General features: G+C 46.5%; 3 protein-coding genes across 3 annotated transcripts; 1 reads left to right on the top strand and 2 right to left on the bottom strand.

Annotated features, from left to right (window-relative positions):
- The first annotated feature begins 1,323 nt into the window (after nucleotides 1-1,323).
- Nucleotides 1,324-5,990, top strand: LOC4331572 (plasmodesmata-located protein 3). Its single transcript, XM_015777066.3, has 3 exons — nucleotides 1,324-2,153; nucleotides 3,129-3,236; nucleotides 3,386-5,990. Exons 1-3 carry the CDS (start codon nucleotides 1,409-1,411, stop codon nucleotides 3,391-3,393), a joined length of 861 nt encoding a protein of 286 aa, XP_015632552.1. The 5' UTR covers nucleotides 1,324-1,408; the 3' UTR covers nucleotides 3,394-5,990.
- Nucleotides 4,645-6,539, bottom strand: LOC9270900 (noroxomaritidine synthase). Its single transcript, XM_015777065.3, has one exon. The coding sequence runs from the start codon at nucleotides 6,468-6,470 to the stop codon at nucleotides 4,854-4,856; it is 1,617 nt and encodes a 538-aa protein (XP_015632551.1). The 5' UTR covers nucleotides 6,471-6,539; the 3' UTR covers nucleotides 4,645-4,853.
- Nucleotides 6,540-16,053: 9,514 nt separating this feature from the next.
- LOC4331569 (noroxomaritidine synthase) lies at nucleotides 16,054-18,073 on the bottom strand. Its single transcript, XM_015772682.3, has one exon. The coding sequence runs from the start codon at nucleotides 18,001-18,003 to the stop codon at nucleotides 16,453-16,455; it is 1,551 nt and encodes a 516-aa protein (XP_015628168.1). The 5' UTR covers nucleotides 18,004-18,073; the 3' UTR covers nucleotides 16,054-16,452.
- Between the last annotated feature and the right edge of the window lie 6,865 nt (nucleotides 18,074-24,938).

Genomic DNA, 24,938 nt, shown 5'->3' with positions numbered 1-24,938 from the left:
AATGCAACTAGTGTCAGTTAAACATCTAATTTTGAAAAGAGTAGTGTTATGCATGCTTAAAAAACTCTTTGCAAACTTCTTGCCAACAAAGATCTCAACTGTTTGATTTAATTAGTTGAAGTTATAAAAATCAAGATTCGATCACAGTGTGACACATCAATGTAGAATGACTTGTACTTATCTCAAAATGATAAGTAATGTACAATAGATGAGATGGCGTATAAGATAGCATATGCTGGTTTATAAATTTGTGTTTGCATTTTTCTTTTGCCTAATTTCTCTAAATGCTACTACCTCCGCTCGAGGTTATAAGACTTTCTAGCATTGCCCATATTCATATATACGTCTAGATTCATTAACATCTATATGATTGTGGGTAATGCTAGAAAGTCTTATAATATGAAACGGAGGAAGTATATTTTATATACTCTAGGATCCTTTCCTACAGCTTCAATTAAAAAAAAAAGCAAGCAGAAGGCAAATTCAATAAAAGTTTCACATAAGCACATGCAGATGCAGTTACCTATACATAAGGGAAATACATACTCTAGCCACTGAAATTGTGTCTTGAAGTATCGCAAAACAGTATGCAACTCGCAAGATGTAGAAGATGCAATTTGCATACCTAAATGCCAAAAAGCCCAGGTCCACTTGTACTTCTTGGTGCACCGTGCGTACACTCCTTTGAAACCCCATTGCTATGTAGACAATCTCGTTGGGTATTGGCCACTTGGCCTCGTCTATGCACACCCACTAAACTATACAACTTTCAGATCCAAACTCCCGACCAATGCAACGTTGGAGGAGTGCACAGTCATGGAACAACTTGATCATCATCAATGGTAAATCTGATGACATCTAAACTTGCAACCATTTACTAATTTGTTTGCTTGATTGTCCTGGCGAAATTGCTCTATTCTCTGTCTAATAAGAGTAGGTGAAATATTCACGCGTCTCCATAAACCTTGTGTCTATCAAAAAAGCTTGGACGTCCCTTTCTAGACAGCAATATTTTTGATACTCTATCCATACCCTGTTTTCCACGGAGGAGCATAAATCCTGATCATTTCTGTTGCAACCAAAAACTGATCACTGGCTACTTACCTGCAGAGCTGAAGACTGAAGAGCGCATCTGATGTGCATGCAACAACGCTGGTCTTTTGGGAGCTCAGACTTGAAGGGCTCACCGTCTCCATCCTCACTCCTCCTCACTGGCCTCTAATGCTTTCCTCTTTTATCATTAGTAGTTACTGCGACATTAAGACCAAACCAAGTCTTGCAAGAAACCGAGCAAATAAAGCAACAAAAATACCAGGGGGGGACACCGGCACACACCCACACTCGACGAACACTATACTAGAGGGAAGAGTGAGAGGAGGAGAGTGGTGGTGGTGCGAGAGGGAGGGAGATGGGCATTCCCAGAGCTCTCCTGCTGCTGCTGCTCCACGTCGCCGTCGTCGTCGTTCTCCGGTCGCTGCCGGTGTCCTCCGCCGACCTGTACGCGCTCGTCTACAAGGGCTGCTCCAACCAGAGCTTCCCCGGCGGCGCGGTGCCCCCCACAGTCGCCGCGCTCTCCTCCTCGCTCTCGGACCAGTCCGCCTCCGCCAAGTTCTACAAGACCTCGTCGTCATCCTCGGCTTCCTCCACCTCCGTCTTCGGCCTCTTCCAGTGCCGCGGGGACCTCTCCGGCTCCGACTGCGCCGCCTGCGTCTCCCGCGCCATGTCATCCTGGTCCGAGGTTTGCGGCGCCTCCGTCGCCGCCCGTGTCCAGCTCACCGGCTGCCTCGCGCTCTACGAGATATCCGGGTTCCCCCAGGTGTCCGGGACCCAGATGCTGTTCAAGACCTGCGGCACCGGCGGCGGCGGCGGGACCGACTTCGAGATGCGCCGCGACACCGCCTTCGCGCAGATGGAGGCCAGCGTCGGCGGGGGAAACGGCGGGTTCTACGCCACCAGCTACCAGCAGGTGTACGCCATGGCGCAGTGCGAGGGCGACCTCTCCTCGGGGGACTGCGGCCAGTGCGTCACCCAGGCCGTCCAGCACGTCGAGGTCGAGTGCGGGGGCGCGCCATCAGGCCAGGTGTACCTCGAGAAGTGCTACATTAGCTACAGCTACTATCCCCATGGCATACCCCATGGCGGCGGCATCGGAGGTCAGTTTCTTTGCTCGCCTAGTTTACTCGACGAATCTGTGCCCGTGCCTGCAATCTGATGCTTAGTTGCTTACATCAATGATTCAATTGCTTGTTGATCGGATCGGTAGTGATGACTAATCTAATTATTCCCCACAAAATAAAGATGACTGATCTAATTTAGTCACGGATATATTGTTCAGGTTTAGGAATTTGGGCAAACTTATTCCTTTCTGTATATCAAGTAGTGAACTTTTTAAAGATTTGCCTGGCTGGCTAGCTTATGCATGTGAAACATTCGATGGTGGATTTGTCTGTATGTATGCGTTGGTGAGATCTTGCTAGGGTTCTTTGTTTAGTTGTCCTTAGAATTGATTGATAGGGATGGTGGGGATGCCTTTTGGTTGTTTGTTTGGTTGATTCTGATTGTTTTGGCAAAATTGTGCACATTAGTGCCCTCTCAGGTGCTGATTGTCTAGTTAGATTATAAGCTTTACATGGTCCAGCACTGGTAGTGGAAGGTTTGATTTATGTGGAGTATCTTGCCCTTGTTAAAGTAGAACTCTGGTGGAGATAGTGGCATGATCTTGTTCCTTTGTTTGGTTAGTTTCTGAATTGGCAGACAAAGATAATCAGCTGTTTCCGTTGTGACTTGTGAGGTTCTCCTGTACTGGTTAGCTCAATTTAGGGGTGCGCATTACTGAAACCTCTCTTTATTACTTGTCTGAAAAAAACTCTCTTTATTGTTTAGTTTCATGCATTTTGCTTGGGAACTATATGCCACTATGGCAGCAGATTAGTGCAACTTCTGTTCTTCCTAGTTGTTTATGCCATCTGTCTAGTTGTATATTCAGGCTTTCAGAAAAGTTGGTGTCCACTGCCTTTTCCCTTTCTTTCTGGATTTACTGGAGATATGCATCTATGATTGCCCCCATGATTAGACGTGGCATCCCTAGTTTGATCAATCGATTTGCCTCTTCTCCTTGTGTTTATCAGGGCAGCAGACAGCAAAGACTGTAGCCATTGTTCTCGGTGGAGCTGTAGGTCTGGGTTTTGTGGTCATATGCTTGCTTTTCGCCAGGAGCCTGGTCAAGAAGAAGGAGGGTGAGTTAGTGGAATCACATGCCACTCGCAGCACCATCTCTTCAATCGGCTATTCAATTTGCAGCTACCATTGCTTCCTGTTCTGGGTATCTGCCCTCTGTTCTTCTTACGAAAATCTGTGTGCGTTTGGCCCTCTCCTTTGCTTGCAGATTATTGATGGGCACGCATGGAGCAACTGGACAAAAGGCATTGGGGCATGGTATGCATTTTGATTGGGGTCTCGATGTTTGTTTCTTCAAGGTGGTGAGTGGAATACAGAGGGGATTGTTTTTTTTTGGCTCTTCTTCCTCTGGCCATGTGGGGGTGCGCCATGCCATCCCGCGTGATGAGAGAGGGGAAAAGGAGGTAGTGCCAAGTAGTTCAGAAAGGGGACTCATTTTGGGGGAATGCTATTTTGGTTCACTGATTAAATTGGAGGTAGATTATCTATTTGGGCTGTACCACCTTCGCCTCTCTTGCTTAGGTTCTAGCAGTACATCGATTTTTCTTGTATTCTTTCCCCAAAAGAAATACATTTAGGTGTAGGCAGAAAGTATTTAGTCCTATGTTTAAGGTTTGCCGCGGCAGCTGCGGCAGGTCTAAGGTCTCTCTGACTGATTGGTTTTGCTTCGCTCTCATGAAATTGTTTCATAGTATGCTCTAGAACCTGGTTTAACTCTAGATTTTGGGAACTGGCTGTCACTAGTTTACTCTTATCTGTTAACTCCAGTGTAGCTTTGCTGACCTCAAAGCAGCACAGCTGTGCCGCAGTAGTTAGATGTTGTCTTATTTGTCATACATAGTACTTATCTTCAGAAATTGTGCCTGATCTGGCTTGTAATCAAGGACGGGTCAAATAGTTTGACATCATCATGCCCTGCTGTCTGCTAGAACATGTGATGATATCAGATGAAACCGATATACTCCTACGGATAAGAGTTGACAGAGTCAGCAATGCATGCTGCATAGTCAGATTTGTGGATTTTTGCTGTGATAAAAATATATGACAGGACAGAGTAGTTCTGCACTTGTTGACCACTTGACTGGCTGATGCTATTGGCCTCTGTTATATTTTCAGTCTCTTCAGAATATTTTTCTTGCTTAATCTGCTCAATAGGAAAGTACTTTTCTTCAGCATGTATGACTTAACACATTAGGCCGATTATGGCCGGCCCATACACTTTTTTTCATTGGTGGGCCTCTGGGTCACAGCTGATTTAAGCTGGGCCGTAGATGGGCTTACTCTATGAAAGAGCTTTGAGGCAGAGCATTTAATAAGCTTGCCGTGGACCCGTGGTACGTACGTACAAAGTGAGCTAACGGGGCCATCATGCATGAATGCAATCACCTTAGCACTGTGCTAAGATATGGGCGTCGCCCCATATATAGCAAGTTGAATGTCCTAATCTTAAGCCATGACACAATCATATGACACACCCCCCAAGTTATTAATTCGTATCCTTGAGGGATTCCATTACAAATCTGACGCAACCAATGTGCAAATTTAGGCCTCTATCGCGTACCGCACACGGTACAGATGAAGCACCACGCTCGACACCAACATAAATTAAAACTCTGTACTGTACATCATGTAATAGCATATTGATCACACTTAATAAGCATGTATCCTCTCAGTTCTCAGGTGTTCATCACTGGCTCTCTTCTCTTGACCCTTACCAAGAGCCCATTCTTCATGTGGAGTATGACGGACAGCCTCGGCTCCACGACGTGCCCCGGCACCACCTCCACGGCAAAGTTCCACGCCATGGCCGCCGCCGTGACCTTCATCTGCACGAGCGCCATCTCCTTGCCGAGGCATGTCCTCGGCCCGGAGTTGAACGCGACGAACTTGTTCGACGGCACGTACCGCAGCTTGCCGTCCTCGGTGATCCACCGCTCCGGCCTGAACTCCCTGCAGTCCTTGCCCCACACCCGCTTCATCCTCCCCATGGAGTAGTAGAACACCAGCACCTTGTCGCCGGCCATCACCTCGTGCCCGCTGGGGAGCACGTCGTCGGCGACCGCCGCCTTGTGCTCCAAAGGCACCGGCGGGTACAGCCTCATGGCCTCGCAAAGGGCCGCGTGCAGGTACAGGAGGTTCCTCACCTCGCTCGCGTCGAACGTCACCATGCCGCCGTTGCCGGGGAAGAGCCGCCCCTGCTGCAGCTGCGGCTTGCGGGAAGCGATGGGCGCCAGCTCCTGCAGGAGCTTCTGCTCGACGCGCGGGTTCGTGGAGAGGAGGTAGAAGAACCACGACAGCGCCGAGCTCGTGGTGTCGCGGCCGGCGACGAGGAGGTTCATCGCCATGTCCCTGATGTACACGTCGGCGTCGGCGCTGCCGGCGATCTCGTCGTCGCAGAGGAAGGAGGAAAGCAAGTCGGCGACCGATTGCTTGTCGCCGCCTCCGCCGCCGCCTTGTCTGGACTTGCTCTCGTCATCGGCTCTGTGTTTCGCGATGGCCGACGCGACGAAGCTCTCGACCGTCCGCCTCGCCGCGGCGTTCCTCTTCTCGTGCCCAATCCCTAGCCATCTCATCGTCTTCCAGAACGACACTGGCATGGTGTGGCGGAGGAAGATCGTCCGCAGCACGTCGTCCATCGCCCGTGCGAAGGGGACCTCCGGCAGGCCGATGTCCAGGCAGCCGGGGTCGACGCCGAACACCAGGTGGCACGTCGCGTCGAGCGACCACCGCGTGAACACGTCCTGCAGGTCGCACGTCTTCCGGGCGTCGGCGACGTGCGCGAGGAAAGGCAGGAGGCCCTTCTCCACCTTGTCGAGGCTGGAGCGCGCCACGAAGGCGCGGAACCGCGGCGTGGTCATGAGCATCTGGGCCTTGTTCCGCTGCCGCCGCCACCGCTCGCCGTCGGTGTTGAAGATGCCGCCGCCGAGGACGTCGAACATGTCGGCGAACACGTCGCCCTTGGGGTAGTTGTCGAAGTTGGACGTGAAGATGTGGCGCACGTTGTCCGGGTCGCAGGTGACGAAGAACCGGAAGCCGGCGAGCCAGAAGCGGCACTGGAAGTTGAGCTGCGACGTGGCCAGCAGGAAGGTCACGCCGTCGAGGAGGCGGTGCATGTTGGCGACGATGGCCGGGAGCACGCCGACGATCGGCCACTGGACAACCCCTAGGCTACATTTTTTCATGGATTTAAGCCGCTGATATCGGTAGCAGATGACGAGCACGCATACTCCTGACAGGAGAAGCTGCAAGACGAAGAACAAGTCGAACAAATTCATGTTACCAATTGCTGCCATGCATGCACACGCGCGCGAATGCAGCACGTAGCTATCTATAGCGCAGTGGAGTGCAACAGTTTTGTGTGTGGAGCTATCTCATGGGGATGCGGCGGTGCTTATATACGCGCGGCCAAGGTCGATCGATGGCACAATCAATCAATGCTAGCTATCGCTGCCAACAGTTAACAGAACGGTTTGATTGATTGGTTGTGTCCATGATGATCCGAAGATGCTCATTTGCATGTATCTCTATTATCTCTCTATAGTGATATCCTGGATGGCACCATTAGCAAATTATGTCATCAACAGTGGTAGGTAGCATGCGTGCATGGGTTCGGCCGGTGTAATTAATTATGCTCTAATCCCTACACATGCGATACGTGATGGCTTGGCATAGATGCATATATGCTTGCAATGCAACGGAAGGTGTGTACATGCATCTCATAGAGGTCCTAGAGGGTGCGTGCAATGCGGAGGGAGCGACGAGAATAATGCAGGTCGCTGTAAGACATCGGCAATTTATTTGTAAGCATGGGCTGTGTATGATTAATCGCCCGTACCAATAGCCCGCTCCTGCAAATCAGAGGACCATACTTTTCTGACTGCTCACCGACTGCCTGACTAGCTAATTCACACGATATGTTGGCTCCAGCCGGCAGCGGCACGGTCGTTGGAGCCACCACCAGCACCACGCATCGTGAGTTCGTGAATTGATCGTGACCAACAGGAATGGGCGAATGGCCACTATCAAAGCTCTCATGTGCAACTGCATATGTGGTCAGTTGCAGCTGATGCGTACGCAGGTGCATTTCTGCGTTTTTTGCTTCCTTGGTAGAAGCCACTAATGTTGATTGTGCCGTCTCCTGTTCCAAATCTAATAAAAAACCGATAGGAGACTAAGAGAGGAAAATATGAGCTCGGCATGAATCAACACGCTAAAACGACACATCCTTAATTACCACTGTGCACGACGATATCTCTATTTCGAAACTGATAATATGAGGCATGGTTCTTTGTCAGATGTCCGATGCACGGAAATATATCGTCGTCGGTCAACTCAAGACTTCCGACCAATGACTGACTTCGCTACTGCAACGTTGATGGCCCACCGCCCCTTCTTTTTTAAAAATGAGATGCTCTTTCAAATACTCTACTATTATATTTTCCATTCAATTATAGATTGTTATATTTTAGGACGAATGTAGTAGCTTTTATTCTACATTATAAGAAGTTATGATTATATAATTCAAAAATAATGTACTCCCTCCGTTTCAGGTTTTAAGACGTTTTGACTTTGATCAAAGCCAAACTGCTTTAAGTTTGATCAAGTTTGTAGAAAAAAGTAGTAACATTTCAACCCAAGACAAATTTATTATAAAAATATATTCAATTATTGATTTGATGAAACTAATTTAGTATTATAAATATTATTATATATGTCTCTAAACTTAGTCAAACTTGAAAAAGTTTGACTTCGACTAAAGTTAAAACATCTTATAACCTGAAGTGGATGGAGTAAAAGTTAAAAGCTATAAGAAATCCATCTTATTTAGATCCTCATAAGGTAGATCAATAAGCTATCTCTTAAAATCTTAAGTTTTTCTGAACATATCCTTAGCCTCTCCTTTCTTCAAGCACCGCGGCCCGTTGTAGTACACATGTGACGCTCTTTGTATCGGTGGTATGAGCAACAAAAAGCAGCCCGGAGTGAGAAAATTGGTCAGTTTACATGCAAATATATCGGGTGTAGTCGCAAAAAATGTATAAATGTTTAACTATTTTCCGCTCTTACAAATGATACAAATGATAATTAAGAATTTATCATTCAGCCTATATGTCATAGACTACAAGTGACAAATAGTTAAACATCATATTTTAAAAGTGATAAATATTTAAATATCTGAGAAATGCACCCTACCGTAGAGGTCAACCTCGTCACCGGCAATGTCCACCTTGCTCAGCGGCACCTCCCGGACTCCGGAGCCAGCTCTCCCATTTCACTGACCCACGTGCATTCTATATATGGAGGTTAGATGTGGTGAGTGGTGACCGGGAGGAGTAGAGAAGTCTCATCTGAACTACCATTTTTTTTTCTTTTTGATGTTTTAGTGGTTAAAACTATGTTTTTATGTGTGAACTGAAATATTTGATTGTTTTATGTATTTTTTTATATATTTCAGTCCACTTCCCAAATTAAGATGTTACATATGTTATATTGTTTCGTTGTGCACTAGTTTCTTATATACTATGTTTGTTCCAAATATAAGTATTTCCATGCGTTTTTTAAAATGACTATATTTTAGAATGGCGGGAGGCTTTTGTTTTCAAAGTTCAAATGACTAAACTTTATGTATCACAGCTTATCGCTTGATGTTTCATTGATGGTCAACTAAATCATTCAACCGTCTGAGTTTTAGTATCAAATCGGGCAGCCAATTATTAGTCCTGTCCAAAAATTAACGAGAGTGTTATAAAACGGAATCTCGTTCCTACCATCCGAACGGGATCCCTTTGTCTGCCATGCCGACTCGAGTTGCTCTCACCTTCCTATCCTTAATCATTTTCGTCCAGCACTGAAACTTCCTTGCGGAGATGCCGCTCGTGAAGTTCAAGGTGTGGAATTAGATGGGGATCGAGGAACCCGATCTGCATGGTGGCAATGTTAGTTAGCGAAGGTGAAGTTGAAAGAGTTGGAGAGTGAGGAGGTGGAATCCAAGGCATTGCTGGAGGGTATGTGTCACTGTCGTCGCCTTCGTTGGGATTCTACGTTAGCTTGAAGATATCATGGAGTAAGCACCCTGCACCCCTTAATGCATCCTCTCTTATTTGTCTCTCTCGTAGATCTCATTGGAATCAGACAGATATAGATCTAATCTTGTCGGGTATCGCTTGGTAATGGTGTGTGTAATATTTGGTACCGACGAATATCAGCCGATACCAACCTGATGCCATGCCACCTTCACCTATATTTTCATCCACAAAGCCCATGACCCTGCCATCATCGCTTGATAGTACGTTGGTATCACTTCATATCACTCAACTACTCAAGTATCAAAGTCGAGTGAGTTTGATACTTACATTTTGTCTATTTCCTTAATTTATTTTTTAAATAATAGAGAAATGAAACTCGAGTATCAAGCTCATGCTTGTTGATATCATCCCTTTCGAACAAGATCAAGTGATATGGCAGTTCCCAAAATTAAATATGAGTCTATATGCTTAAACTAAATACCTTTGGCACGGTGCCTGTTGGTAAATATTTGTTTCGAACATAATACTTCCTTTGTACCTAAATATTTATCGCCGTTGACTTTTTTAAACATGTTTGACCGTTTATCTTATTCAAAAACTTTTATAAAATATGTAAAACTATATGTATACATAAAATTATATTTAACAATGAATCAAATAATAGGAAAATAATTAATAACTACTTAAAGTTTTTGAATATAACGAATAGTCAAACATGTTTAAAAAAAATCAAACTCAACAAATATTTAGGGACGGAGAGAGAGTAATATAAACCAAACGAAAATTGACGTATATGCGGTGTGAAATATAACAATGGGGCATAGGACATGCGTCGTCATTTCAAACGAACTGTTCGAGGCAGACGTACGGTGGATGGCACTCGAGCTTTTGTCCGCGCATCAACGTTGATTGCTAAATTTTAGCAGCCCGATGTGGCGATGTCAACACCCAAAACTTGGCGTCTGCTTGCTCACCATCGCCACCGGAGCAAACGGGCACGCAGATTGGGCCAAAAAATTGCGCTGTTTGCTAGCTAGCAGGTTAGGCGGCGTGGGTCTTTCGCTGCTAGAGCTAGACGGCGGCATATGCAGGCCGGGCCAAGCAGTAGTGCAGTGCTGGGTCGGCTTTCGCCAAGAGCAAGCTAGCGCGGTGTGGTCGAGTGTCCTTGTCGCCCGCGTGTACAGCAGCGGATGGCGTGCGTGCGGACGTGTGGTTGTGTATGGATCGGCGGTTTGGGCTTTGGCGTGATGGATTTTAGTGTACTGTACTATAGAACTATCTCCAGTTATAAGACTTTTTAGCATTGTCTATATTCATATATACGTTAATGAATATAGATAGATATATATGTCTAGATCCATTAATATCTATATGAATATGGACAATACTAAAAAAAATCTTATAATATGAAAAGGAGGAAGTAGTACGTACGCAGCAGCAGCAGTCCAATGACACGCACGAGAGCCACGATCTCCTTGACTGTACATTAAAAATCTCTTAATTTGCTCTTGAAAAGAAATATACAGTATATCTTCTTGGCTTTATTTACACCGCGAAGGCTCCCAAATAGTCGCCGTCACAATCATTGGACTTTGGCTGTTGTTATTATATATTTTGGATTGCATCAAGGAAGATTAGGACACAGTTAGCTGATATCATGTGACTGTTGTTGATCAGGTAGCTCCAAAGACTTCATTATCACACTTCCACACTTGACTCTCATCCACCTTGAAAATCCCTTTCATTATCTCTTGGCTTTTCTTACACCACCACATCCACATGATGAAGACCCCGCTGCCGCTGGGCTGATTGCCAACCTCAGCACGGGCAGAGTCGCGTGGAACAACGTTGGGCCAGGCCGAGCCAAACTAACAGACGGGCCTCAACTTGGGCTACGCCGCTACACCCGCCCCAGCTCTCGGTCACCTGGACCGATTCGGGAATCCGCGTCCTACCAGGTTGCTGCCTGCTTGTGTGTGATCGTCGTCTTTGCGCTGGGCAGGGCCGAGTCGGTTTCGTTTCGCCGGCTACTTGTGTGGGGTTAGGCTGCCGGCCGCTGGTTTGATCTGGAAGAAATCATCCAGAGTTCCGGACACACCCAAGTCCCATCAATTGAGAGGCCGTCCCGTCTCCCGTATCATTTGGAGACCCTGAGTTGACGTGTACCCAGCGGACTTGGGTAATGCTCCATCCCGTCTCCCGTCCCGTGCAAATCGTGCGTCGTGCAACAACAACCATCAGCTATCGAATTAATCCCTCCGTCCCATAAAAAAATAATTTAGTACTAAATATAATACATCATAGTACTACGAATATAGACATATCTATATCCAAATGAATATGTCACATCCAGTTCTAGATTCGTTTGTTTCGGGACGCTCCGTCAAAAAAACTTAATTTATCACATCCCTCCTAAAGCAACGAGGGAATACTCCCCTTCTAGATTGATTCTTTTTTTGGACGGAGGGAATACTCCCTCCCCACCTGTCGCGCTTCATTTCAGGCCTCGGGTACGTTCTGCTGTGCTTCCACAGCCGGCCTGATCGCTCACCCAAATTCTGAGGTGTCGGTCGGTCACCTATATTCCACACCGATTTAAACAGTTAATCGTCGTGTATACTGTTCAAGGTTTTCAAACACGACGCAGAAATTCCAATATTCTGGGGCTGTTACCAGAATATATACCGAGCAAAAATGATATCCAAGTTTTTTTTTCTGATAACCATTTCCAGGGCGTTGAACTATTTACCACTCATATGTCATTAACATATGGACCTCATATGTCTACAACATTTAGTTTCATGTGACAAATAATTAATCGTCACATCTAAGAGTGATAAATAGTTAAATATCTCATATTTCCTAGGCTTGTGTACATGAAGTTGAACCTTTAACATCTAGTAGTTTGAGCAGTTTAATATGTGATATTACAAACATGTAATTTAAAATTTGACATATACTTTGTATGAAGTATATTCATGTAGTGTATAGTAGCACATATCGGTATATTTATAACTAAAGGTTACTATACTTTGTACTCATGGTAGTAATGATTATGAACGGTTACAGATAATAAAGAAATATGGACCCTCTTATAAAAAAAACAGTTGATAATTAAGAACTGGCATGGAGTATGAGCTTTATAGATTCAACTCACACTTTTAGGGCCTGTTTAGTTGGTGAAATAAAAATTTTTGGGTGTCACATCGGACATTTGACTGGATATCGGAAGGGGTTTTCGGACACGAATGAAAAAAAAACTAATTTCATAACTCGTCTGGAAACCGCGAGACGAATCTTTTGAGCCTAATTAATCAATCATTATCACATGTGGGTTACTGTAGCACTTATAGCTAATCATGGACTAATTAGGCTCAAAAGATTCGTCTCGCTATTTACATGCACACTGTGCAATTAGTTTTTCTTTTTATCTATATTTAATGCTCCATATATGTATTTAAAGATTCGATGTGATGTTTTTGAGAAAAGTTTTTAGGAACTAAACATGCCCTTAAAATGACCAGCGGCTCTTCTAGTGATAAATAATAGACCGACAGTTTGCTTTACGCAGAATCCCAAATGAGTGAAATAAGAGCTGCCCCAGCCAAATGTAACATGGCGTCATGGGGAAGTGGGATCCATATACAGTGTAACCTTGATTCATATACCATATTGCACTACTATGGAAATATGGAAATGTTTGGTAGATCTCCGATTCCTAAATTTATTTTTAGGATTTAAGTTTGAAGTGGAGTTGTGGAGCTGCCTAAACTTAGTTCCATCTTTCTAGTTTGCTTTGTGAGAACGCTTCATCCAACTACACTTCTATTTTAATGGAGCTAAAACTATTTAAAGCTTAAACTGGCCGGAATCGTGCTAAACATGCCTATATAAATGGAGTGCTCCACTATAAGTACTGAAGCACCCAAAACTAAGTGCTCCGTGCACTGTATGCATGCATTATGCATAGCAACGTGATGAAGCGAACGATATGATAATTAAAACCTTATCAAAATGCATGAATGTTGCAACAATAATTTTCTCACGGTAGTACAATTCCAGAACGGCTAAGTCAAATTATCGATCATCTTGTTTTCATGTTGCTTAAAAAGTCAGAAAGAACTTTAAATAAAAAATTGATAATATAGATCAATATATAATATATCACTCTATAAATTATTTTTTTACATGTCAATGTATTTTCTTTACCTTAATATCCCCCTCCCCACAGTGTAAAATAATTTTTTTAACTGACTAATAAAAGTGCTTATACCTTAAAAAATGATTTTATTTAAAGATAGTACTCTACGTTGGTCAATCTAACGTTGCCGTAATGATGCAATTTTTGAACATAAAAAAATGTTAAACATTATGCAGGACTGGCTTCAGTCTTGGTGTATGATGCTTTCACAGAAACAACATGATACTATATGCAATGATGCTACACGCTCGGCATTGATAGCCAATGAACTTTTATTTCTATTTGGATAGCATAGTGCCTATAAAATTTTGTAATAGAATCTATGTGATTTTGAAAATGTTATTTTGGTAGATTATTTTATTGACAGAAGTTGGGGGTTTGTCCCATCACGCCTTTTTTTAATTCCTTTTTTTTTACTTCCGATACTTTTTGATGTGTGCTTACGGGCAGAGATCGGATATGTTATCCATTTACATTATCTAAAAAAGGTAAATATATAAGTTCACATTCGATTTACACGACTGGTTAGGAGAAAAACAAATTTAATTGTAAATAGTATGCGCTAACTATTCACAGTTAATTAATTTTGTTAGTTTTTCTACGTCTGAACTTGCATACTTGTCCATCTATTATATTATTAAGACAGCTCGAAAAGAAGGCACCACGTTCTCTGTGGAGGCTAGAAATTCACACATTAATCGAAGAAAAAGAAAAGAATAGTCCACGTAGAAATACAATCTAAAAAATAACTGAAAATCGAAATTAGAAATAAGCAATATTGTAAGAGGAGTCCACATAAGAACCCAATACGAGATTAATTAAAACATTTGATTCAATTATAGATTTTAACTGTATAGATTTGTTGTAGAAAAGATAAGTCCATATATATGTACTGTGTACGTTACATACTAGGAGTCTTTCCTTTTCTGTTTCTTTGGCGGTGTACACAGTACACGTATAATCTAATTCAATTATAAACCTACACGGATAAGAGTTGTGCTGTCAAATAAACAAAGCTTACACTGCTGCACATATACAATTAATCGTCATTAAACAATTAACACACGATTAATTAGAAAAAGAAAAAAATCATTTAGGAATATAATTTATAAATAATTAAAATTAGTGATAAAAAAATAAAGACTATTAAAAGAAAACCATGTAAAACACATGACGAGATAAATTAAGTAACATGCCTATAAAGAAGTAGAGTGGTGGCGGTTGATACGACATATAAAAACCGTTAATAAAACACCAAATAGAATCTTAATAACGATTAAAAGGAGGGACGACAGGCATGCCGTGAAGCAAACGGGTAAGGCGGTTGCTGGGACTTCTAGAAAGACAAAAAAATAAACCCCATTGATAATCATAATCAATTTTTAAAATCTCAATGACAATAAAAAGAAGAAGTAGCGGGCAAAGTGTATAGGAGTATAGTTGCAGAGCCTCCGGGACTTCTAGAAAGACAAAAAATAAACCCCATTGATAATCATATTCAATTTTTAAAATCTCAATGACAATAAAAAGAAGAAGCAGCGGGCAAAGTGTATAGGAGTATAGTTGCAGAGCCTCCGACGGTTGGCGGAACTTCTAGAAAATAAAAAATAAATTTCAACGACAGTTATGTTCGATTTTTAGAATCCCAATGACAATAAAGAGTAGGTGGCGGATAGGCTCTAGAGTAGTATAGTGGCATCGTTTAACAGGACTTCTAAAAATTATAAAAAATGAAACTCAACAAGACAATAAAACTACAAGATCCAATTTTTAAAGGTTCAGAACTTCTAAAAAGTAAAAAAAACCAATGATAATCATGTTTGATTTTAAAATCTCAATGACAATAAAGAATGGAGGCAGTGGGCAAGCCATAAAGAAATATAATAGTAAAGCCGCTGACGGTTTGGCGGGACTTCTAGAAAGTAAAAAATTGAACCCGAACAATAATTATATTCGATTTTTAAAATCGCAATGACAATAAAGAGAAAACACAGTGGATGGGCCGTAGAGGAGTATAATGGCAGCGTTTGACGGAACTTATAGAAATTATAAAAACAAAACCTAACGAGACAATAAACTCTAAAAACTATAAGATCCATTTTTTAGAGGTTTCAAGGAGAATGAATAGAAATAATGGCAGATCGAGCAAGCAAATAAAGAAGGATATGACAGAAGTAAGGGGTAGCAGCTGGTGTGAATTTTAAAAACTATATAATTAGAAATACGGGAATGATAAGGTTTGGTCTTTCAAAGTCTTAAGACAATAAGATAGCTATTTAATAAATTTTAAGTAAATGTCATACGGAAAAATATATGATTTTGTTTGCGTGCTAGCCGCGCAATTGCGCGGGCCACCCAACTAGTTATTATATTATTACATATTTATCTATTTCGTCAATTTATTTCTTTTTGAAAAAAAAACGATGTTTTAGTCGATATACACGAAATGAGGGCACGTCGGGATAAAATAATCCCACCTCCTTCTAAGACGATTCAAGCAGAGGAGACCTAAGCACGTGAAGGTCATTTTACAAATCGATATCGTCTAAGGGCACATACATGATGGATACACTTTATCTTGCACATTATCCACCTACACGTATATAATTTCTAAGAACATGAAGCAAAAATGCAAAGCAACAAGCCGCATAAAACCGAAACAAACAGATAATCACTAACAGGGACACACCAACCTATACATAGCCAATATACGGCTATAAGCTATGCAAGCATGCATAGTGCATAGGAGAGGCCCGAGCATCTCTGAGGCACAGTTGCCTCAGTTCGTTTTCTAAATAAAAAAAAAAGGACACACACCATTAAAAGGAAAACACACTTGATGGCACTTACATACGTATACGAACTGATGAAATACTGATACGTGTCACCTACGTGTAGCTCTAGTCCTGGTACCATAAATGATGTGGTATACGATGACGATCATTAGGTCATTGTAAGTTTAGCTGACGACGTACGTTGCTGCGGCCATTGACGAGGACGTCACGAACGGAACCAGCCATGGCTGATGGCTAATGACTCATGAGCTAGCTAGCAGCTAGCCATGGTGGCCCTCCTCTTGACCGTGACAGCGAGCCCATTCTTCATGTGCAGGATGATGGACAGCTTCGGCTCGACGGCGTGCCCCGGCACCACCTCCACGGCGAAGTTCCACATCACGGCCGCCGCCACGGTCTTGAGCTGCACGAACGCCAGCTCCTTGCCGAGGCACGTCCTCGGGCCGGCGTTGAAGGAGAAGAACTTGTACGACGGCTCGTACCGCAGCTTCCCTTCGCTGGTGATCCACCTCTCCGGCAGGAACTCCGTGCAGTCCTTGCCCCACACGCCTTCCATCCTGCCCATGGAGTAGGAGAACACGAGTACCTTGTCTCCGGCCTTCATCTCGTGCCCGCTCGGGAGCACGTCGTCGGCGGCCACCGCCTTGTGCTCGAACGGCACCGACGGGTACAGCCTCAGGCACTCGGACAGCGCCGCTTGCAGGTACACCAGGTTCTTGAGCTCGCTGGCGTCGAATATCACCATGCCGCCGCCGTCGCCGCCCTTCTGGGCAGCGATGGGCGCCAGCTCTTCCAGGAGCTTCTGCTCGACGCGCGGGTTCTTGGAGAGGATGTAGAAGAACCACGACAGCGCCGCGCCGGTCGTGTCGCGGCCGGCGAGCAGGAGGTTCACCGTCGTGTCACGTAGGAACTCATCAGTCTCGTCGACGACGTCGTTGCCGTTGCTCGTGTCATCGTCGTCGTGGCTGATGAACGATGACAGCAAGTCGTCCGAGTTACTGGTGCCTTGTCGGATCATGTCGGCCCTGCGCTTCGCGATGGTCTCGGCGACGAACCTGTCGATCGTCCTCCTTGCGACGGCCATCTTCCTCTCCGTCCCGACCTCCAACCGGTACATCAGCTTCCAGCACGACATCGGGATGATGTGCCGGAGGAAGAGCGTTTCCAGCACGTCGTCCATGGCACGTGCGAAGGGGATCACCGGCAGGCCGGCCGACAGGCAGCCGGTGTCCACGCCGAAGACGAGGGTGCAGGTCACGTCGAAGGTCAGCCTCAAGAACAGGTCGTGCAGGTCGCAGCGCGCTCCCGTGTCGGCCGCGTGCGCGAGCAACGGCAGGAGGCTCTTCTCCGCCTTGTCGCGGCTGCTCCGCGCGGCGAAGGCGCGGAACCGTGCGCCGGCCATGAGCATCTGGGCCTTCGCCCTCTGGCTGCGCCACGACTCGCCGTCGGCGTTGAAGATGCCGTTGCCAAGGACGTCGAAGATCTCGGCGTACTCGTCACCCTTGGGGTAGTTTGCGAAGTTGGACGTGAAGATGTGGCGCACGTTGGACGGGTCGCAGGTGATGAAGAACCGTATGCCGGTGAGCCCCGCGCGAGCCTCGAAGTTGTGCCACCCGCCGGCGAGGATGTCGGTGGCCCAGTCGTGGAAGCGGTGGATGTTGGCGAACATGCCGAAGAGATGACCCAGCACGGGCCATTCGGTCGGCTCCGAAGCACTTGCTTTCTTGGTTTGAAGGTGGTAGTAGTAGATGATGCAGCAACAAAGGATGGAGAAGATCTCCACGAAACAGAGAAGCATATCCATGGCTCAGAAAAGAAGTGAGCAGATTACGAGTGCAATATGGGCTGCTTGACTGCTTCCTTTGTAGTTTTATAGTCGGCATGACTGCATTGAGATATATTATTTGTATACAATAGTAAGTGAGGTGTCACGATCTCATCTCAGCTTACAGAATGGTGACTGGGATAACTTTTTCTATGTTATTAAAAAAAATCTGTCGACATTTCTTCGTCTTTCTTTTTCCTGAGAGGACTGTGTTATTGTCTTCTTTTTCTTCTCTCCAGAAAGTTCCGTACTGTGAAAATGAGACACTTTCCGTACTGTGAAAATGAGACTTTACCTTGTCTAAACTGATTGGATGGGCGATCCATCTATTTTCTATCATGTGTGGTAAGGAACTTGTATTAAACTTTTCGGGATAAAGAAATTGTTTGATCCATACTTTGTTTTTTGAAACCGATTGTTTGATCCATACTTAAAGCAATGAACTTCCAAATGATTTCAACAGTTACATCTTTTTTTTAAAAAAAGATCTATTGCTTCAAAAATGTGTAAGATTAAATTCGATCAACATATTAGGAAAAAAAAAGGTTGCACCTATAGCCATCAGCTAAAACCTATGTGAAACACTGCCGATCTATGCAACGAGTAGGGCCCCTTTGAAATGGATAAATTTTACAGAAATTTTGAGGAAATGAACTAATTCGTGTGAAAGTCCGGTAAAATTAATTCTTGTGTTGCCAAGGGCCCTAGCATTTACAAGAGATTTCTTTTTGAAACTTTTAGTCCACAAATCTAAAAAAGAAAACCGTTAGTAACATGTTTATAGAGTTAGACCATTCGATCACACTATCGACATTGGCACGGCAAATATAACACTATCGGAGCGGTTTGACACTGAAAAGGGGTTTGGCTATTTGGCTATTTCTCTGCAGTCTCAACGAAGAGAGAAACTCCCGCAAGGCTGTGCACTACTGCACTATCATCAGTGCCTCAAGACCCCAGGACCACAGTGTGTTATCACTGTCATACGTGGACTGGTAGGAAAATAGAAGTGAATTGTGAGAAAGAAGTACTATTTGGAGGGAAACTATTTTGATCTTTTGAGAGGATATCCCCTCGTTGTTTGCATGTCACTCAAATGGTTATGAAAAAAATTAGAAGATGTATTAACTCCATAAACAAGTTCAAATTCAACTTATACATCTCGCAATGAAAAAACAAATTTGACTGTTAATATACGTTAACTAGCTGTAGTTTAATTGTTTTTTTCGTTGTGGATGTATAAATTAAATTTGAACCTGCATGTTTGTGGAGTGATATATCACATGTTAATACATCTTTTTAATTTTTTTTTAATTTTTTTATAACTATGTAAGTGACATGCAAATAGCGAGAGAATATCTCCTCGAGAGACCAAAATCTAGTCTATCAACTACCATCACATGATCGATATAAACTCGGTGCGTTCTGAATCTTTGATGATTGAAGCAATCCAAGATAATACCGAAAAGCTAATGATGATGACGACGATTGGGAGGGTTCATACTGTAAATAAAGCCAAGAGTTATTTTTGGAATGGCAAGGGATGTTCAAGAGATGGACTCATCAAGGAGCCTGTAGCTATCGTGTGTTCTTGTTGGACTAAAATCCGCCGTGCCAAAGCCCAAAACACCGGTCCATATACGAGCAAACACACACCACCCGTGGGAGACAAGGACACTCGACCATACCGTGCTTATATAACCATTGCTAGCTCATGGCGAAGCCGAGCGCCCAGTGCGTCGTGGCCCGGCCTGCATGCCGTCTAGCGGCGAAAGATCCACACCGCCTAACCTTGCTACTAACCAACAATGCAATATTTTGGCCCAACCTTGCATAATGCATAGTGCTCGTTTGCCCCGGCGGCGGCCGAGAGCGGCCACGCATACGCCTCGGTGGCCAAACCGCGACTCTCGCGCGCGCCCACGCGGCCACTTGATGCGTACAAGTACAAATAACGTGCATGCGAATAGGCGATCACTAACGAAAATGCTACTGAGCGAGCGATCGCGGGGTTTTAACTATTTGCCACTGTTACGAGTGTTGCTTAATAATTTACCACTATGTCCACATGTTATAGACACATAAAGGCCCACATGTCATAGACTGGGTGTGGCAAATCATTAATTGCCATGTCACAAGAGTGGCAACGATCGCGCTCGCCCGCCCATAGCGATTGGGTAGCCCGCCCCCCCTCCTCTCCCTCCCTCCATCTGGTTTCCTTTTTTGGCACCGCATTACTTTCCTATTTTAGTAAATTTATACACCAAAAGTTTATACACCTCAAGTTTACACATCTAAAGTTTAGAGACCAAAAGTTTATAAGTCAAACGTTTATATATCTGATTCAAATTTGAATTTGAATTCAAATATTTTTTTATATATATTATTTCTATACATCCAAAGTTTATACACCTAAAGTTTATATATCCGATTCAAATTTGAATTTGAATTCAAATATTTTCTATATATAGTATTGTCGGAGAATGAACTCCTCCACCAGGGAACCGTGAGGCCCCCCTTTGTGAGTTCGGCCGGGGACAGCGGGTGAGATTCGAGGATTCGGTGAGCGAAGCTGTGTGATCTTGAGGGGGTTCAATCCCCCAAAGACGATGAGACAAAAAGGGTTTATACAGGTTCGGGCCACTAAGAAGCGTACTACCCTACTCCTGTGTTTGGGATTATGGTCGAGTGTAGAACACAAGTGCCTGGGGTTGCGAGACTAAAGCGCCAGTTCGCTCGGAAGTCCCCCCCTCCACCACTAGGCCTGAACCTCCTTTTATACCTCAAGAGGTTACCACATGGGCCCAACAACCTAACCTAACTCTGGTGGAGAAGTATTATAATCTTTGCATTAAATGCATGTCTTGTCTCTTGACTTGGGAAGCCAAGCGCACGTCGTCTTGATTATGGGGCCTGTCAAATCTTGCCGCCTGATACGGGGGGTGCCCCTGTCAGTCACCATTTAATGGGTGAAGACTTCTGGGCTCCTATTACACCGGGAAACGGGAGCCTTGCTTTGACCAGAGCGGGAGGACCGACTCCGGCTGGGATAAGAGGATGAGAACCTCTCACCATCATTATTTGAGGGGATATGTCGGGCTGCACGTCGCCTGACACTCGCGATGGTGCGCCTGACATCCTGGGTCCCATCAGTCATTCGACTGGTCACAGACCGGTTGAGTGCACTGCACACCGCATTAAATGCGGCGTGGCGCGACCGCTCGGGTCGCCATTAATGCGGGTAGGTGGGCACCTGGAGGCGAACACCTAACCCACTGTACGTGGTGACCTAGAGAGGGGGTCGGGGGAGTCCGACCCCTAGTCACGGGAGGGGGCGGTCGCCGCCCGACCTCGGGCCCGATCCCCCCTCAGGGGAGGGCCACGTGGCGCCTGGGGCAGCCTTCTCCGTTTAGTCTCAGCCAGGGAGTGGCCACCACCCTACCTCGGGCCCGATCCCCCTCGGGGGAGGGCCACGTGGCATTGGGGGGCAGCCTCCTCCGTCCAATCTCTGGGAGGGAGTGGCCGCCACCCCACCTCGGGCCTAACTCTCCTCCGGGGAGGGCCACGTGTCATTGGGGGGCAGCCTCCTCCGACTAGTCTATGTAGGAGTGGCCGCCACCCCACCTCGGGCCTGACTCCCCTCGGGGGAGGGCCACGTGGCATTGGGGGGCAGCCTCCTCCAACTAGTCTTTGGGAAGGAGTGGCCGCCACCCCACCTCGGGCCTCACTCCCCTCGGGGGAGGGCCACGTGGCCTTGGGGGGCAGCCTCCTCCCTTTAAACATGATACCCCCGGGCCCATATCACCGACAGTAGCCCCCGGCGTTAGCCCTGACCAAAACCTTTCTTATGTGGTCAGGGTTGACGCCAATCTTCTAGTCAGTTGACATGTGGGCCCGACCTTCTATCCTATCATTCTGGGAGTTGGGCGGTGGGAGTTTAGTCACGTTCATACGTTGCCTTAACTTCTCACTTTCCTCCCGGTTTCCGAAGCGCTGTGGGCTCAGGAGTTTAGCACGTGCCTTAGGCCGTGAACTTATTTCCTGTATATACTCAGCAAACGTTGTTAGATTCTCTCGGGCTCGTGACCTTACGCCACGTACCTCGCTTGCCCCTGCCTTTTGTTAACCTCTGTTGGTGTTCTACTTCATCTATTCAAACGATTATTTTCTCGTGAGTGTGAGGACTGAACTTCCCATAGCCAGCAATCTTTACCCGTGATCAAGCCAGGCTGGGCGCCGTAACCAGCCGGCGGGGCCAAAGCTAGCAGCTACGGAAGAGCCAGCATAGGGGGCCCCGGGTGTCGACGGCGAGCAGAGCTCGACGCAGGGCTAGGATAGAGCTAGGAATCGTAGCCCCCACACTTTTAGCAAAGAATCATTTGAATAGATGAAGCGAATACAAACTTTTCGTTACCAAGGGAGGCAAGCCAGCGCGCGACACGTGGGTACCGCGGGACCGCGAGGAAGAGATGGGCGAGAGATAAATATAAGCAAAAATAATTCTATGCAAACAATTATCTTCGCGCGAGTGTGAGGACTGAACTTTCTATAGCCAACAATCTTCGCCTGCGATCAAGCGAAGCTAGGCCCTGTAGCCAGCCGACGGGGCCAAAGCAAGCCGCTACGGAAGAGCCAGTACAGGGGGCCCCGGACGTCGACGGCGCCCAGAGCTCGACGCAGGGCTAGGATGGAGCTAGGAATCGTAGCCCCACACTTATAGCAAAGAATTGCTTGTATGAATGAAGCAAACACAAACCTTGCTTGCATGTCGCGACCTTTCAAACCTTTAGCTCGAAGAGGGCCTCTCACCATGGGTTCCGAACCATCTTGGGAAGCCTGTGATCACTTAGCAAACGAGATCAGGTTCCCACGAGCCTGTGTCCCCACGCTACACATTATGTTTGCTCTTTCCTTTCGGTAGCCTCCTTCCAATATCTCTCCCTTCTACACGGACGACTACTTCTGCACGAGTGTGAGAGCCGGAAAACTCTAGAGCCAGCGATCCCCGTCCATAGTTGAGCCAGGCTGAGCACCGTAGCCAGCCGACGGGACCAAAGCTAGCCGCTACAGAAGAGCCAGCACAGGGGGTCCCGGGCTTCGACGGCACCCGACGCTCAACTTAAGGCTGGAATAGGGCTAGAAAACTTAGCCCCCACACTTAGCGAGGAAACGTTCATGTAGATGGGAGAGAGGTTGGGCCCTTACCACCGAGGGAGCAAACAAATGCGTAACACGCGAGCGTCACAGGGTCATGAGAAAAGAACGGGGGAAAAATAAATATAAGACTTCAAGCTGTATTAAGCTGATGAATTGAAAAATTGAAAATACTTGAAACTTGAAAGGACGATTAGTTGAGCCGGGCCGGGCACCATACCCAGCCGGCGGGACCAAAGCTAGCCGCTACGGAAGAGCCAGCACAGGGGGTCCCGGGCTTCGACGGCACCCGGAGCTCAACTGCAAGAGTCCTCCTAGGAGTAGACCGAGGCAGACAGCAGGTTCATGAGCCAACCCCGCGCTTGGCCCCTGAGGGCCATGGGGAAGAAGCTCGCCATGACCTGGTCATCACCCCCGCCGCCTCTATGATCGTCGTGCAGATCTAGAAGGGCTCGGAGGGGTTGACGCCACCGTCATACTTCTCAGTGAGGCTGGGCCGGAACTTTGGGGGCCATCGGACATTCCGAAGACTCGCTTCAAAAGCCTAGCCGTTGGCCTTTTCCGATAAGGATGTGGGGGGCCTAGCCCCCTGCCTGGGGTGGCGCGACACTCCTGAGGAGGCTGCGCCTTCCCCCGCATTGGCGCCGCGACACTCATCATGCCGGCGCTCGAAACAACCTCAAAAATCACGAACGCGCCCCCTACCTGGCGCGCCAGATATCGGAGAATGAACTCCTCCACCAGGGAACCGTGAGGCCCCCCTTTGTGAGTTCGGCCGGGGGCAGTGGGTGAGATTCGAGGATTCGGTGAGCGAAGCTGTGTGATCTTGAGGGGGTTCAATCCCCCAAAGACGATGAGACAAAAGGGGTTTATATAGATTTGGGCCGCTAAGAAGCGTAATACCCTACTCCTGTGTTTGGGATCATGGTCGAGTGTAGAACACGAGTGCCTGGGGTTGCGAGACTCAAGCGCCAGTTCGCTCGGAAGTCCCCCCCCTCCACCACTAGGCCTGGACCTCCTTTTATACCTCAAGGGGTTACCACATGGGCCCAACAACCTAACCTAGCTCCGGTGGAGAAGTATTATAATCTTTGCATTAAATGCATGTCTTGTCTCTTGACTTGGGAAGCCAAGCGCACGTCGTCTTGATTATGGGGCCTGTCAAATCTTGCCGCCTGATATGGGGGGTGCCCCTGTCAGTCACCATTTAATGGGTGAAGACTTATGGGCTCCTATTACACCGGGAAACAGGAGCCTTGCTTTGACCAGAGCGGGAGGACCGACTCCGGCTGGGATAAGAGGATGAGAACCTCTCACCATCATTATTTGATGGGATATGTCGGGCTGCACGTCGCCTGACACTCGCGATGGTGCGCCTGACATCCTGGGTCCCATCGGTCATTCGACCGGTCACAGACCGGTTGAGTGCACTGCACACCGCATTAAATGCGACGTGGCGCGACCGCTCGGGTCGCCATTAATGCGGGTAGGTGGGCACCTGGAGGCGGACACCTAACCCATCGTACGTGGTGACCTAGAGAGGCGGTCGGGGGAGTTCGATCCCTAGTCACGGGAGGGGGCGGTCGCCGCCCGACCTCGGGCCCGATCCCCCCTCGGGGGAGGGCCACGTGGCGCCTGGGGCAGCCTTCTCCCTCTAGTCTCGGCCAGGGAGTGGCCACCGTACTACCTCGGGCCCGATCCCCCTCGAGGGAGGGCCACGTGGCATTGGGGGGCAGCCTCCTCCGTCCAATCTCTGGGAG

The sequence above is a fragment of the Oryza sativa genome, chromosome 3, assembly GCF_034140825.1.
Source record: "Oryza sativa Japonica Group chromosome 3, ASM3414082v1".
Lineage (NCBI taxonomy): Eukaryota > Viridiplantae > Streptophyta > Magnoliopsida > Poales > Poaceae > Oryza > Oryza sativa.
The sequence above is the reverse complement of the archived record's forward strand: the minus strand, read 5'-3'. Positions and strand labels throughout refer to the sequence as shown.

Excerpts from the sequence above, each read along its gene's own strand:
- LOC9270900 (XM_015777065.3), bottom strand. The coding sequence starts at position 6,470 with ATGGCAGCAATTGGTAACATGAATTTGTTCGACTTGTTCTTCGTCTTG.
- LOC4331572 (XM_015777066.3), top strand. The coding sequence starts at position 1,409 with ATGGGCATTCCCAGAGCTCTCCTGCTGCTGCTGCTCCACGTCGCCGTC. Across the intron at positions 2,154-3,128 it reads CCATGGCGGCGGCATCGGAG|GGCAGCAGACAGCAAAGACT; the intron begins GTCAGTTTCTTT and ends TGTGTTTATCAG.
- LOC4331569 (XM_015772682.3), bottom strand. The coding sequence starts at position 18,003 with ATGGATATGCTTCTCTGTTTCGTGGAGATCTTCTCCATCCTTTGTTGC.